The sequence below is a fragment of the Symphalangus syndactylus genome, chromosome 17, assembly GCF_028878055.3.
Source record: "Symphalangus syndactylus isolate Jambi chromosome 17, NHGRI_mSymSyn1-v2.1_pri, whole genome shotgun sequence".
Classification (NCBI taxonomy): domain Eukaryota; kingdom Metazoa; phylum Chordata; class Mammalia; order Primates; family Hylobatidae; genus Symphalangus; species Symphalangus syndactylus.
In genome coordinates this window covers 51,532,086-51,549,182 of record NC_072439.2, presented here as the reverse complement: position 1 = coordinate 51,549,182, position 17,097 = coordinate 51,532,086, and the positions used below count along the sequence as shown (strand labels likewise).

Sequence of the window (17,097 nt, the reverse complement as noted above, 5' to 3'; positions counted from 1 at the left end):
CCTCTGTTTGGGGAAAGCTATCATTAGAAGTTTTATGGATTGTCAAACCACACTGCTCGACTGGAACCATAAACCACCTCTCTTGATCCACAGGCACAACACTTCGCTTGGACGTCTGGGATGGATGGAAGGAATTTCTGATGAGTTGTCTCCTTGGACAAAAACTTAAAGTCCAACGCTACTTATCAAAAGAAGGACCAGTACTCAAGTATGAGAAATGAGTGTTAAATTAACTTAGCAAGTGCTGTGATTTTTACTAAACTTCTATCATAACTTGAGCCTGCAATTCACTCACTCTACAGCTGGGGTGCTGCTCTATGCCAGTTCCACTTAGTATGTCTCAACCAAATATTATTATTGACATATTTGTTGGAACAAAACAGCAGGGATGCCATCAGGACTAATAGTCTTGCAATTCAGGTAGACTTTCCTCAGGAAATACTAACTACAATTAACCATTGAACAATGCAGGGGTTAGGGATGCCAACTCCCCACACAGTTGAAAATTCCCATATAACTTTTGACTTCTCCAAAACTTAGCTACTAATAGCCTACCATTGACCGGAAGCCTTACTGATAACACAGTCAATTAACACATTGTGTATATGTATTATATACCATATTCTTACAATAAAGTAAGCTACAGAAAATATTAAGAAAATCATAAGGAAAAGAAAATATATTTCCTAGTCATTAAGTGGATGTGGATCATTATAAAGGTCTTCAATCTTCAGGTTGAATAAGGCTGAGGGAGAGAAAGAGGAGAAGGGGTCTGTCTTGCTGTCTCAGGTGTGGCAGAGGGGGAAGAAAATCCCCAAACTGAACCCCGACAGTTCAGACTCATGTTGTTCAAAGGTCATTAAATGATGATTAAATGGGTGACTTCAATTTGGTTTAGATATGAGACTTTCAGCAACATTTTTAAAGGCTATCAGAATAAATACAGACAGTCCACAACTTATGATGGTTCAACTTAGATTTTTCAACTTACAGTGGTGTAAAATTGATAGTAATTCAGTAGAAACCAAACTTTCAGTGCCCATACAACCATTCTTTTTCATTTTCAGTACAGCATTCAATAAATTGTAGGAGATATTCAACGTATATTATAAAATAGGCTTTGTGTTAGATGAGTTTGCCCAACTGTATGCTAATTAAGGTAGGCTAGACTAAGAGTTGATGTTCAGTAGATTAGGTGTATTAAATGCATTTTAGACTTATGATAATTTCAGCGTAAGATGGTTTTTATCAGGACATAACCCTATCATAAGTCAAAGGACATCTGTATCTTGCCACTTTCACATTCAGTTATTCTTTAAGAAAACACTTGTTAATTGGCTGAAAACATTGGCCACGTTTTCCTAAGCTCACATGTAATTTTTCAAACTGCATTTATTAGCAGCATTCACACTTTTGCCGTACATAAAGTGTAACAGGTATAGCTGGGGCAGGAGGAGGGTAGGTTCAGAGAGGTAGGTGGTCATTTTAATGTGTTAATACAGCCATCAGCTTCTCAAATACATAAATTGCACTAATCTATAGGTTTAATAGTATTTTAGAAAAGTGCCCCCTCGTGGGTGATTTAATCATGTTTTGCAGAAGCCAACACACCAGGAGGTCTAAGGCTCTGTGAAGTGATGGATTAGAAGAGCAGCTTTTACAATTTTATAAAATATTCTAATACTTTACACTAATTTCTATTGTGGGGTAGTGATATTTCTTTTTCCATGTTCTGCATCCAAAGAAATAGCTGTGTTGCTTTGTTACTTTTAATAGTGTATATTTATTTAATACTTTATGGCAGACACTGTGTTGTATTTATTACCTCATTTTATGCTTGTAACAATTTGATGAGGCGGACACTTTTTAATCTTATTTTACAGATGAGCAAACTAAGATCGGAAAACCTGCCCCATGTTGGCTGGGCGCAGTGGCTCACACCTGTAATCCCATTACTTTGGGGGGCCAAGGTGGGCAGATCACTTGAGGTCAGGAGTTCGACACCAGCCTGGCCAACATAGCGAAACTCCTGTTTCTACAAAAAATACAAAAATTAGCCAGGTGTGGTGGCTCGCGCCTATAATCCTGACTACTGAGGAGGCTGAGGCAGGAGAATCGCTTCAACTCGGGAGGCGGAGGTTGCAGTGAGCCAAGATTGCATCATTGCACTCCAGCCTGAGCAACAGAGCAAGACTCTGTCCGGGGGTCGGTGGGGGGATGGAGGAAGAAAACCTGCCCCATGTCACACAAATAGCAAGAGCAGAACTGGGTACTGAATTGTAACAATTTAACTCTAGTGTTCATGTGCTTGACCATCTATACTTGACTTCATCTTTAAATAAAATCTAAGAGCTCAGAGAACGTAAATGGTCAGACTTAAAAGCTCCTTTTATTTCCCCATGCATGATATTTTTCCTGAGGATTTAATTTTTATAAGAAAGATGACCACTTCAAGGAAACTATTTACACGTGCATAGTAGGATAATGTGTATAAGCAGGACTTGTGCAGTTTAACCTGTATGTCACTATATGCCTTTTCTAAAAACATTTTAAGGTAAAAGTTAAGAAGAAATAAACATTCAACTAGACAATTTCATGAGCATTTAGTGTAACTACACTTGTCTGTTTGCTGATTTTCTAAACACTCCCTCCCCACTTGTTTCACTCATTTAGGTATCAGAAAAGGGTAGCCCTGTACATTGCTGCTTTTTGTGGGTACATTGAACTCACTGAATGGGCCCTGAAGCAGGGTGTGCAGCCCCACGAGGCGGTCGGTGTCCACCCCTATCGAGCATGGTGCCATGAAGCCCTTCATGCAGATGTCTCTAAATGCCCCATTCATGCAGCCGCAGAAGCAGGCCAACTGTTGATTCTGAAGGCCTTTGTCAACTGCAGTGTGCTGTGCCTGGAATGCAAAAATGCAGCAGGACAAACTCCCCTGACCATTGTGTTCAAACACAAGCATAAAGACTGTGTATTATATTTGCTCAGTAAAATGTGGTCCACAGTTTCTTTTCCAAAAATTTCAGTCCCAATGAGGATTTATATTAGAATAAAACAATGGATCCTCAGAGCTCAGAGTCACAGTCTTCATAAAAGCCAGTTTTCTGGAGCAAGGGTCTTTGGGGCAAAAGTTGGAGACATTGTGATGGTGGATGGTTTCACCAAACCAAAAATGACCTCCAAGAGCTGGCAGAAGTATGGGAACGGCGACTCACAAAGCATCGTGCTCAAGCTACCATCTCTCAGCAAACAAACTGCAAGCAGCAAACCTGTCAATCCTTTGCCAATTTCACAGCCGGACACAAGAGAACAAGCCTTCAAATTTCATCCACTGGTGAATGCAAGTACATTCTCTGAATTGCAAAAACATCAACAACAAAATCAGAAAAAAATTACTGCCACAGCTAGGAAAAAAGAAAAGCTCATAAAAAACACATATCTTCCCCAAGTCCCCCTCCCTCCAGTTTCAAGAGTGGGATATTCACATCCATCGTTTTTCTATGCAACACCCAGTGCTGACTTTTTACTGAAGTCCTCCTTCTCATCTTTCTCAGAGCACAGTGGGAAGACTCCAAGGGAGAACGCAATCTACTGCTTAGCTGTGGCAAGGTAATGTTCTCCCCTTAAACACACAAAGGGCAAACCTTTTATAAGGCAGGTCCAGGATAAGGAATGGTCCATAATGCCCTACTATGCCACTGAAAGTAAGACAAGTTGTTCCAATGCGTCAATACCCAGCTTCAAGGACCTCATCTTAGCCTCATGACTAGGACAAAATGAATTAATATTATTGGCCAATCCAATCTGTGCAGTACTTTACTCCTCAAACTTTCAGGAGGGAAAGAAACACAGTAGAAAGAGTTGTATCAATTCTCAAGGTCCCTTACTGCTGCTGCTGCTTTTCTTTTTTCTTTTTGTTTGAGACAGGGTCTCGTTCTGCTGCCCAGGCTGGAGTGCAGTGGTGCTATCACAGCTCACTGCATCCTTGAATTCCTAGGCTCAAGCAATTCTCCCATCTCAGCCTTCCAAGTAGCTGGGACAACAGGCACATGCCACTATACCTGGTTGATTTTTTTTTTTTTTTCTGTAGAGACAGGGACTCACCATGTTCCCCAGGTTGGTCTCAAACTCCCAGGCTCAAGCGATCCTCCCACCTTGGCCTCCCAAAGCGCTGGGATTACAGGCATGAACCACTGTGCCTAGCCCGCTAATGCTTCTTCTTTTTCCTCCGCTTCCACTTCTTTCTCTTCCTCTTCTTCCTCTAAAGCTAATAAAAAAATAATTGTAATTAGAGGGGAAAGAGAGAAAACTGAAATATGGGAGGGAGACATCAGAAGTGTCATTGAAAACTAGATGGTAATGAAAATGGGAGGAAAGAAGGAACACATTAATGACAAATTGAATGATTAAAGACTTGAATTGACTTACTAGGCAAGATACACAGGTGGGGTGAGATCTGTATTGGACGGGGTGCTAGAATTGACATTAATATTTACAGTGAGTTAAAAGGTAATCTGTAGCACATCTAAAGAGATAAGAAAGTGTATCAGAATTAGATGTTTCAGGTACACAATTCTCTGATTAGAGCTCAGATCCCATCCATTACTTATGAGGTATTATTTGATGCAAATATTACAGTTAGAAATACAGATTTATGAGTGACTTTTCCCCTTAGTCAATATAATGAGAAGGAAACAAAAAACAAGGCTAGATTGTTTTACTTGCTTTTCTGTATTGGTCTTTAGCTCAGCTCAACTTTATTTCAGTTAGGTTGTTGCCACCTTGTGGTGAGAGTAATTTGGGCTGTAAAACGCAAAATTCAATATCCAACAGAGTGAGGTTGACAATAGAAGAAGACAATAGCTTAATAGCCTCAATCTTTGTAATTTGTGAGATATCTCTGACTAGAATGTATAAAAAGAGATCACCAAAAATTCTAGAAATGTACTAGGAAAATTATTAATTGAAAAAAACTACATAGTCCATCTTAAAATAAGGTTGTAAACAAGAAAGGAAATACTGATTTGTTTTATCAACAGATACATGCTAAAAATGAGTTTATTTTTCAAACATTCAGTAAGTGTTTACTATAGCCCAGTGCTGTGCCCAGCAGAATGGAAATGTGCATGAAAAAGCATCTGTTTTTAAGGGGTGTGTGTGTGGGTGTGTGTGTGTTTTAGATGAGAAAAGCTGACGGTGTCTGTTGTTATATACAGTGCTTTCTTGGGGAGGAAATGAGTTATGAAATATATAGTAAAATCTATAAGGACCACTAATCTCACATATATGGCTTGTTGAATTTTTATGTTTTCATACAAGCGCTACTCAGATCAGATGCAAACTATTTCCAGCACCCCCAAAACTTTCCTTCATGCCCCTTGCCAGTCATGATCCTTCCCGGATGTAACTATTATTCTCATCTCCATCACCGAAGATTACTTTAGCCTGTTCTTGAACTTCATATAAAGGGCACATATGGCATATACCTTTTATATTTTGCTTTTTTTGTTCAACACATTGCCTATAAGATTCATCAATGTTTTTGCACGTATTGATTGTTCTTATTTCTATGTAGTATTCCATTTGTATGCAGTATTCCATATTCTAATTTATTTATCTATTTTCCTATTGATAGGCATTTAAATTGTTTCTAATTTAGGGGTTACTTTGAATGAAAATGCATGATTATTCTTGCATATGAGGTTTGGTGGACATCTGCGTTCACTTCTCTTGACTCTATACCAAGGAATAGAATTGCTGGGTCATGGGATAAATTTATGTTCAGCTTTAGTAAACATTTCAAAACACTTTTTAAAAGAGACTACCAGTGTGCTTTTTTTTTTGTAGCTACATTTCATAAGGATTGGAATTATTAATGAGTGGCAATTTCAAGGTCAAGAAAGAAATTTCTAGGGAAAATATTTTGTTAAATAAAGTGTTATTCTGTGAAGCAAAGAGAGAGAGGAAAGAAGGAAAGAAAAGAAGGAAGGAAGGAGAGGAGGAAGGAAGGAAGGAAGGAAGGAAGGAAGGAAGGAAGGAAGGAAGGAAGGAAGGAAAGAAAGAAAAAAAGAAAGAAAGAAAGAGAGAAAGAAAGAAAAAGAAAGAGGAAGGAAAGAGAGGAAGGGAGGAAGGGAGGAAAGGAGGGAGAGAGGGAGGAAGGAAGGAAGGAAGGAAGGAAGGGAGGGAAGGAAGGGAAAGGCAGAAGGGGAAGGAAGGAAGGAAGAAAGGAAGGAAAGAAGGAAGGGAGAGAGGGAGGGAGGGAAAGAAGGAAGGGGAAGGAAGGAAGGAAGGAAGAAAGGAAGGAAGGAAGGGAGAGAGGGAGGGAGGGAAGGAAGGAAGGGAAAGGAAGGAAGGGATTAGTGCAGAAGAGAGACCCATAGTGGGAGTGGTGGTCAGTCTGACTGCACATTTACTCTGGCAGTGTTACTCCTAGCAAATCCTCTTTCCATTTCTCTTTTCCCAATATTTTTCTCTTTCCTGTATTCACACCCTCCACTTCCCATCCATTTCTGCCCCCTTTCCACTGAATCTTTCCCAGGATCTGTTCCACTTTCCTTTGTTGGTGGGCTGTGGAAAGGAAGGAGAGATCTACAATCTCATGTCCCTGCAGTCTTCTTGATCGAGTTCAAGTTCCTCATAGAAGTCACAAAAGCACTTACATCTACCTGAAGTAGACAGTCAAGGCAGGCAGTCAGGTGGTCTGAGCACCCCTCTAAATGACCAGTGCAGCTCTTGTTCCACAAAGACACAAACATGAGGAATGGATGGACACTATCTTGATGGCTACATGCACCATCACCAAGCTAGTGTCATAGCCAGGAAATGGGGAAGAACCTAACGTAATCCTTCATGATGCTGACCCAGGGATCAGGTGGGTAAAGTGACCATCAGATGTTCCTGTTTTACAGAAAAGGGAGTCTCCCAAAGCAGACAAGTCATCTGGCATCATGTGAAAGTACTTGTTGGACCACATGTCATTCAGGAACTCCTACCTTTAGATTCATAAAACTAAACCTCTCAGGGTTGACTCCAAGATGGCATTATGCAGTTAGCACAGATTAAGCACTAATGTGGCTTTGGGTTGGTGAGTAAATGTGGCTGGTGTAGACAGTCACTGAGGCCAGAAGGTCACACAGAGTCTCATTCCTCAGCCTAGAAGTCAGTATAGGCTTTACACAGGTCAAAGAATATCTGTAAGTGTCTAGAAAATAGCCTTCCTTATTGCTCATTGTCCAATTCCAGAGAGGTTTATGTGACCTGGGAGTCCAGTTAAGTAAAGATTCAAATGTAAGGGATTGATCCAGAAGGCTGAGAGTTTGAGTGGACTGAGAATAGATGATAATCTCAAATGTTATGAGCTTTGATGGGCTCTTGTACTCTGGATACAAGTACAGCTCTTTGTTTTTATTCTTTATTTAAAAAGGCATATCTTGTATGTTTTAATCACCTTTTGTATCTCCAGCACATAGAATAGTGCTTGCCATAGAGTAAGTGCTCAATACGCATCTTTTTCTTAAGGTAAACGGTTTTTGAATGAATGCAAAAAAGCCAGGTTTCAAATGCCAGGGAGAGAATCAGGATAGGCTCTGAGCCTAGGAAGAGCAAGGATATGCATCAGAACAGGAGAGGACTTCAAATTAAGACTGGTGGGATATGGGGAAAGGCTGAAAGTGCCTGAATGATTTCTTTAAGACTTAACACCTAATTTTATGGGCTGCATGGATGGATTAACTCAGTTTAGAGGGCACAGAAAGACACAGCCATTGAGGTAAAGCAATAAGTTAATCTAAAACAAAGAAGTTGAATCAGGCAGACATGGACCTGGTTCAAATGTTGGAAACACTATGGTACTTTTATACAGGGTTACTCCTAACAGATTGAGTGAAAGCCTTTTAAAAATACCAGACTTTGCCAGACAACATGGGCAGAGGTGAGGTAAAGGATCCAGGCAGAGCTAGTAACATGGTCAAAGGCACTGTTTTGTGAAAGAGCAAGCAAGAAATTGAATTTTCAGGAAAGTACATGGATTTGCAAAAGGCATCCTAGGCAATAAGGAAGAACTGGCTGGAGATAAGACTGGCAAAGTAGACCGCATCTACACTAAGAAGCATCTTCTGTGATCAAGTGAAGAGTCTGCTTCTTGTTCCCCCTTCCATGGGGTAGGAGGTAGGTGGGAAGCTCATAAAAGTTCTTTTTCATGAAGTAAGTTACATAATCAGTTTTTGTTTGTTTTTGAAGACAAATCTGATAGAGATGTATGGAAGACTTGTTGGAAAGATGTGGAAAGACTATAGTAAAGTTAGGAAGCTGCAAAAAGAGAAATAAGAGAAAATAAAGACCTGAACTAGAACAACAGTAGTTAGGGAAAAGAGAAAAGGCCAAATACGAGAGATATTTCTGGGGAATAATCTACAAAATTTGGTCACTGACTGGGTGTGGAAATAGAGAAAGAAGGAATTTAGTTTCGTTTCTAGCTTTGGAGATGGTGAGGATAGTAAAATCGAAGTGTTAGAACAAGGAAACAGAAGTGGGACAAGTTTAGGAAGAAGATAAAAAATATGTTAAATTAGAAGTGTCTATGGGATAAATATTTTTATTTGTTAATTGGAGATATGCCACTTTTAAGAAAGGTCAAGCTTTAGGAGTCATGGATAAAAGAATTGAAACAGTGAGTGAATGAGGACTCCTAGGATGAGGGTGTAGAAAGAGAGGAGGACCAAAGATAGAATCTTGGAGGACCCCAACATTTAAGGGGATGTAAAACACCTCTGTATTAAATTACATTTGCATCCTACAAAGAGTAATCATATTCAAATTTGCAAGTCTTTATTAGTATATAGCCAGAGAATAACTATCATAAAACATTAAGTTCCTTTGCATTTTAGTTAAAGACTGTCAAAATACCTAATATCTTTTCAATTAAAAAATCCTCATGTGTGTTTGTAGGGGTAGAAAGTGGAGAAAAGAGAAGAGGCCAGGGAATATGTGATGTATAGGAATATCTAGAGAGGAGAGAGAAAAAGTTTCAACCCAGAGAATTCTACATGATATTGAGTGGCTTTCTGTTTCTAGTTGTGGATTCTAAGTTTTTAGTATTGCCTTGAGAAAATATCATTCCCACTGCATCACAGGGAACTTGTTTTAGAAAGATTACTGTTTCTACTTCACATCTACCTATGTGACAAGACAAACTAGCCCTAGCTACAAAATCAACCTGAAGATTTCCATCCTTTTTCAGCTATGTATGCAGACAAGATCAGACCTCCTTATAAATTGTATCTTGTTTTCTTGCAGTGCCTTTAAAGAGAAACGATGGCTTCAGCAGTTAGAAATAGCAAGAGTCCTGGCCAAAAAGAGCATTTCTAACTTGACTACCCGAGGACGTCTGACAGCATGTGAAAACTCTCTAGAAATTGTGCTTTGAAAAGTCATGACAACCTCAATTTGGACAAAGACATGATCAAACAGAATGTCCAGTTCTAATGTTAACATTTCTAATAACAGTTCTGATGTTATCATCTCTAGTAACAGTTATAATGCCACATAACTTTTAATAGGTTATTTAACATCATGTTTTCTCGGACTTCATCACACTAAGTGAAACTTTAGTGCTATTTTTGCATAAAGAATATGAGGAAAATTCAGAAGAAACTGAGAATAGTAGTTGTCCACAGGGTAGGGGAGCTGAGACAATGGAAAACAAGGAAGTGAGAATTTTTACAGTTCCTTTGTTTTTCTTTTTTTTCTAAAAAAAAAATGTGTTTTGGTTTTTTAAGCCATATGAATGTAGAACATGTTTAAAAATAAATAAAATGTTTCAATTCTATATAAGGAAAGTTCTTAAGAAAGTTAGCAAATACCATCCAGGTCTAAAGCTGATCTCAGACATCTTTTGAACTTCTGCTAAAACATTGCTTCCAATTAATTTTTTAAATTGAGTTAAAATTTACATGCAGTGAATTGCATGAATCTTAAATGTAAGATTCAATGGGTTTGAAAAATATCCCAGTCAAAACATAGAACATTTTTGTTACCCCAGGAAGTTCCTTCAAGCTCCTAAGTCAATCCCAACTTCTTTAGGTAACTGCTATTCTGATTTCTATCTCTGTAGATGAGATTTTCAAATCACTGGTATCATGCAGTTGTTCACTTTTGTGTCTGGGTTATTTTGCTCAACCTAATGTTTTAAGATTCACTTGCATTACTGCACGTATCAGTAGTACATTCCTTTTTTCTTTTTTTTTTTTTTTGAGACAGAGTGTTACTCTGTCGTCCAGGCTAGAGTGCAGTGGCACGATCTCAGCTCACTGTAACCTCTGCCTCCCAGGTTTAAGCAATTCTCTGGCCTCAGCCTCCTGAGTAGGTGGGATTACAAGCATGTGTCACCACACTCAACTAATTTTTGTATTTTTCGTAGAGATGGGGTTTCGCCATGTTGGCCAGGCTGGTCTCGAACTCCTGACCTCAACTGATCCACCTCCCTCGGCCTCCCAAAGTGCTGGAATTACAGGCATGAGCCACCATGCCCAGCCATACATTCCTTTTTATTACTAAATAGTATTCGATTATATGGATGCACCATAATGCATGGTGTATGGACTGTATGGATGTTTGGGTTGCCTCCAGTTTTGACATATTATGAAAAAAGCTCTATGAACATTATTGTAAAAAGTATTTCTCTGGACATGCTTTCATTTCTTTTGGGTAAGTATCTAGGAGTAGAATTGTTGGATAATAGGGTGAATGTACATTTAACATTATGAGAAACTACCTAAGAGTTCTCCAAATTGGTTTTATGATTTTTAACATTTTGACTAGCAATGTACAAGAGTTCTGGTGGTTTCACACATTTGGTGTCATCAGTGTTTTTTACCTTTAGTCATTCTAGGGGGTTTGAAATGGCCTATCATTGTGGTTTAATTTGCATTTTCCTGATGACTATAATGCTGGATGCCTTTTCATGTGTTTATTGGCCATTTGTGTATCTTTTTTGAAGTATCAATGCAAATTTCTGCCTATTTAAAAAATTGGGTTATCTTTTAATTATTGGTTTATTGGAGTTTTTGTATTTATGATACAAGTTCTTCATCAGATATATATAGATATAGATATATGGTGCATATTTTTCCCAGTCTGTGGGATCACCTTTTCATTTTATTAATAATGTTTTTTGATAAACAAAAATGTCTTAACTTTGATGAAGTAGAAGTTATCATTTTTTTCTTTTATGGTTCATGCTTTGTATTTCCTCTATAAGAACTCTGCCTGGCCTGATGTGGTAGCTTATGCCTGTAATCCCAGCACTTTGGAAGGCTGAGGTGAGTGGATCACTTGAGGTCGGGAGTTTGATACCAGCCTGGCCAACATGATAAAAACCTGTCTTTACCAAAAATACAAAAATTAGCCAGGCATGGCGGCGCATGCCTGTAATCCCAGCTTCTTGGGAGGCTGAGGCAGGAGAACCGCTTGGAGCCAGGAGGCAGAGGTTGCAGTGACCCAAGATAGTGCCCCTGTTACACTCCAGCCTGGGCAACGGAGTGAGACTCTTACCTCAAAACGAAAGAACTCTGCCTACTCAAAAGTAATGAAGATATTCTCTTATATTTTCTTCTAGAAGTTCAATAATTTTAGGCTTTATGTTAGGTTTATAATCTATCTCAAATTTGTGTCAGTGATGTGTGGTAAGGGTTGGGATTAATTTTTGAAAAGACTTTCCTTTTCCTCACTGAATTACCTTAGCATCTCTGCTGAAAATCAATTGGCAATATAGGTACAGATCTATTTCCAGACTTTCTATTTTGTTCCATTGATCTATTTACTTGTCCTTATACTAATACTACACTGTCTTAATTACTATGTCTTAATTAGCCTTGAAATCAAGTAATATGTATCTTCCAACTTTGTTATTGTTTTTAAAGTTTGTTTTGGCTATTTTTAGTCCTTTGCATTTCCATATAAAATTTAAAATAAACTTGTCATTCTCTATTTTAAAAGCCTATTGGGTTAGCCCAAGACTTGAGCCAATTCTCATACCTGGACACTCTTGTCCTTCAGTACGTGGATGATTTACTTTTAGCTGCCCATTCACAAACCTTGTGCCATCAAGTCACCCAAGCACTCTTAAATTTCCTCACTACCTGTGGCTACAAGGTTTCCAAACCAAAGGCTCAGCTCTGCTCACAGCAGGTTAAATACTTAGGGCTAAAATTATCCAAAGGCACCAGGGCCCTCAGTGAGGAATGTATCCAGCCTGTACTGGCTTATCCTCATCCCAAAACCCTAAAGCAACTAAGAAGGTTCCTTGGCATAACAGGTTTCTGCCGAATATGGATTCCCAGGTATGGCGAAATAGCCAGACCATTATATACACTAATTAAGGAAACTCAGAAAGCCAATACCCATTTAGTAAGATGGACACCTGAAGCAGAAGTGGCTTTCCAGGCACTAAAGAATGCCCTAACCCAAGCCCCAATATTAAGCTTGCCAACGGGGTAAGACTTTTCTTTATATGTCACAGAAAAAACAGGAATAGCTCTAGGAGTCCTTACACAGGTACGAGGGACAAGCTTGCAACCTGTGGCATACCTGAGTAAGGAAATTGATGCAGTGGCAAAGGGTTGGCCTCATTGTTTACAGGTAGTGGTGGCAGTAGCAGTCTTAGTATCTGAAGCAGTTAAAATACTACAGGGAAGAGATCTTACTCTGTGGACATCTCATGATGTGAATGGCATACTCACTGCTAAAGGAGACTTGTGGCTGTCAGACAACTGTTTGCTTAAATATCAGGTTCTATTACTTGAAAGGCCAGTGCTGCGACTGCACACTTGTGCAACTCTTAACCCAGCCACATTTCTTCCAGACAATGAAGAAAAGATAGAATATAACAGTCAACAAGTAATTGCTCAAACCTATGCCACGCAAAGGGACCTTTTAGAGGTTCCCTTGACAGATCCTGACCTCAACTTGTATACTGATGGAAGTTCCTTTGTAGAAAAAGGACTTCGAAAAGTGGGGTATGCAGTGGTCAGTGATAATGGAATACTTGAAAGTAATCCCCTCACTCCGGGAACTAGTGCTCAGCTGGCAGAACTAATAGCCCTCACTCAGGCACTAGAATTAAGAGAAGAAAAAAGTGTAAATATATATACAGACTCTAAGTATGCTTACCTAGTCCTCCATGCCCATGCAGCAATATAGAGAGAAAGGGAATTCCTAACTTCTGAGGGAACACCTATCAAACATCAGGAAGCCATTAGGAGATTATTATTGTCTGTACAGAAACCTAAAGAGGTGACAGTCTTACACTGCTGGAGTTATCAGAAAGAAAAGGAAAGGGAAACAGAAGGGAACCGCCAAGCGGATATTGAAGCCAAAAGAGCTGCAAGGCAGGACCCTGCATTAAAAATGCTTATAGAAGGACCCCTAGTATGGGGTAATACCCTCCAGGAAACCAAGCCCCAGTACTCAGCAGGAGAAATAGAATGGGGAACCTCAAGAGCACATAGTTTCCTCCCCTCAGGACGGCTAGCCACTGAAGAAGGGAAAATACTTTTGCCTGCAGCTAGCCAACAGAAATTACTTAAAACCCTTCACCAAACCTTTCACTTAGTCATTGATAGCACCCATCAGATGGCCAAATCATTATTTATGGGACCAGGCCTTTTCAAAACTATCAAGCAGATAGTCAGGGCCTGTGAAGTGTGCCAAAGAAATAATCCTGTGCACTGCAGTCCACACATTTCAATCCCTGTATCTTTAACCTCCTTGTTAAGTTTGTCTCTTCCAGAATTGAAGCTGTAAAGCTACAAATAGTTCTTCAAATGGAGTCCCAGATACAGTCCATAACTAAAATCTACCGCAGACCCCTGGACTGGCCTGCTAGCCTGTGCTCCGATGTTAATGACATCAAAGGCACACTTCCCAAGGAAATCTCAACTACACAACCCCTACTATGCCCCAATTCAGCAGGAAGCAGTTAGAGCAGTTGTTGGCCAAACTCCCCAACAGCACTTGGGTTTTCCTGTTGAGAGGGGGGACTAAGAGACAGGACTAGCTGGATTTCCTAGGCTGACTAAGAATCCCTAAGCCTAGCTGGGAAGGTGACCGCTTCCACCTTTAAACACGGGGCTTACAACTTAGCTCACACCTGACCAATCAGTAAAGAGAGCTCACTAAAATACTAATTAGGCAAAAACAGGAGGTAAAGAAATAGCCAATCATCTATTGCCTGAGAGCACAGCAAGAGGGACAATGATCAGAATATAAACCCAGGCATTCGAGCTGGCAATGGCTACCCTCTTTGGGTCCCCTCCCTTTGTGTGGGAGCTCCATTTTCACTCTACCAAATCTTGCAACTGCAAAAAAAAAAAAAAAAAAAAAAAACCCTGTTGGGATTATTCTGATTGGGTACAACTGACATTTTAGTAATATTAAATCTTATAACCCATGACATATATTTCTGTATCGGTGGTATATATCTCCATTTATTCAAGTCTTAATTCCTCTCAGCAAAGTTCTGTAATTTTTAGTGTTTAGGTCTTGCAAATCTTCTGTTAAAGTTTTTTTCTAAATATTTTATATTTTTGAGGCAATTTACTAAGATGATTATAAGCTAGATTTTTGTAAAACAGTCAGAGGGGCCTAAACTCTAAGGCTCATTCTAAAAAATGCCTTTGAGTTCCCAATTAGATATTGCTGGGTTGGGGCACAAAGGTTAATACAAACACACACACATGCACGTGCACACACTCACACACGCATTCACACACACAGATGATTCTACAGGGATGTTGTAAGGCAGCATGTGTATAGGCATTAGTTTACTATAGAGAAAACAAGAGATGATAGTGACTGGCAGGAGGCACAGCAGAAATTCTGGGGTGTTGTAACATTCTATTTCTTGTTCTGGAGTAACAGGTATGTTTAATTTGAGAAAATTCAACAATGAGTATTTAAAAAATCTGTACCCTTTTCTGTTTGCATTTATAATACTTTTTTTAATGAATTAAAATAATTTTTTTAAATCTCAGGAGCTAATTCACACATTTGGTGCCAGCTTTAGAGTCATGAGAAGGTGGCTGGTGTGAGTGAGGCTTGTCACCACGTTATTGTCCTCTTGACAGTGTAGTGAATTGAGCTGTAATTCCTTGCAGGGGGTAATAATATTTTATGTGTCATTGAAACACAGCTAAGGAAATATCCTGTGCAAGGATTCTGGGCTAGAATACCCAAGAAGGAGAAAAAAATGGGAAAATATAAGAGAAAAGAAAGACATACGAGCTGGAAGGGGATAGAAAGATGCAGAGAGAATGTGAGGGGATGATTGATATGAAGCCTTGTTCTCTACCAGCATCAATTGAAAAAAATACTGAGTATTTATTATTTGTTCACATTCACCCTGGAAGTAAGACAGCATGAAGTGACATTAAGACTGTATATATTTATAATGTAAATCTAATTGTAGAGCATTAGTATTAACATGCACAGGATATGCTGGGACATTTATTCTCAGCCTGATTCTTCAAGTATTGCTACTCATCATGCTGTATTGAAATTACTTCATTATCTTTCTCCCTCACTTTTCTGACACCTCCTAGAGGGCAAGAACATTGTTTTATTCATCTACAAATTGCCAAAGCATAGCATATCTTTGAACCTTTAAGGAATTGCTTAATAAAGTTTGTTAAATTAAATGAATGGCTTTTAAGATGATTATTTGTGAATTTATAGGAGCATAAAATCTGCTCCTATAAAATGTAAATGCTGCTGTTTGCTTAATTCTAATTTATTGTTTCATTTGATCATCAAAATCAATTTTTAATGTGAATTTATTAGTTCATCTGAGCATCCATAACAGCCCTGCATGGCACAGAAGGGCAGTATTAAAATACCAATTTTACAGATGAAGAGGCTATGGTTATAACATAAAAACAACTTATTAGAAGTCATACAGGTAGTGTCAGAGCCAGATCTGGAATCTAGAATTTTGAATTTTCACTCAGGTAATTTTTTCTAAACAATTATATCACCTATGGCAGCAGAAGTCACTCTATAAATTATCCTGGGGTGTTTTAACTCCCAGGCTGTTTTTCTTGGATATAACTTGGTTTCTTTCTTTCTTTTTTCTTTTTTTTTGACAGTGTCTCACTCTGTCACCCAGGCTGGAGTGCAGTGACTCAAATCTTACTCACTGCAACCTCTGTCTCCCAGGTTCAAGCAGTTCTCATGCCTTGGGCTACCAAGTAGCTGGGACTACAGGTACATGCCACCATGCTTGGATAATTTTTGTATTTTTAGTAGAGATGGGGTTTCACCATGTTGGTCAGGCTAGACTTTAATTTCTGGCCTCAAGTTGACTCCCGCCTTGGCCTTCCAAAGTGCTGGGTTTATAGGCATCAGCCACCACACCTGGCCTAACTTGGTTCCTTGACCACCTTCTTTAGACAGCCCATTATGCTACTCCCTAGTCTCACCTTCACCTCACCTGTCCTCACTTCATTCCCTGAGATTACAGACAAGAAAGGCCATTTCATATTGGCATACTATTGTGTCTATTTGCAAATTTATTTCAGTATTCCTACTCCCTATATAGGTACAGTTCTTGAATACCTCTTTTGAATCAGTTGAAACTGGTTTTTACTGTAATCTCACTAATTCTCTCATTAATTAACTAGTTCAATACATTTTTTGACATGTGTTCACTGTACACTTGTAGAAGAGATGATTTTACCTTTTCTGAAAATTATTCTTTAATAATGGATGTTTTCTCAATAATGTGTGAATAAAGGCAACTTCAGGAAACGATGCAATTTTTGCTGATCTGCAATTCACAGTCTAAGTAAAAATTGTGTTCTCTCTGCAAATGCTAGTTCAAGACCTAACTAATAAGTTCAAGGACCTGTCTTTCTGTGCCCCAGTGGAAGAAACAATTTCAGTCAGATGTGAAGGACAAAGTAGACACAGAGAAGTGAATTGAAAAACTCTTCCAATTTTTAGTCTGCCTGGGAGACTCAGAATATAGAAAGAGTTGTCTCAAGCCTTAGATAGAAAAGACAGATATGAAGAGTCTTCTTCCCTTCCCCCTCTTCCTCCTCG

General features: G+C 39.0%; 1 protein-coding gene across 8 annotated transcripts in view; it reads left to right on the top strand.

The window, feature by feature from the left end:
* ANKUB1 (ankyrin repeat and ubiquitin domain containing 1) overlaps positions 1-9,821 on the top strand; it is a 69,635-nt gene extending 59,814 nt beyond the window's left edge. For 6 of the 8 annotated variants that reach the window (XM_063620233.1, XM_055251304.2, XM_063620236.1 and 3 more), the window contains 3 exons: positions 94-208; positions 2,674-3,612; positions 9,298-9,819. In XM_063620233.1, the coding sequence (XP_063476303.1) occupies positions 94-208; positions 2,674-3,612; positions 9,298-9,427 (1,184 nt within the window). In that variant the 3' untranslated portion in view covers positions 9,428-9,819. Of the gene's footprint in view, positions 1-93; positions 209-2,673; positions 3,613-9,297 lie in introns of all 8 variants that reach the window. The other 2 variants (XM_055251306.2, XM_063620237.1) reach the window with 2 other exon arrangements.
* Positions 9,822-17,097: the final 7,276 nt, after the last annotated feature.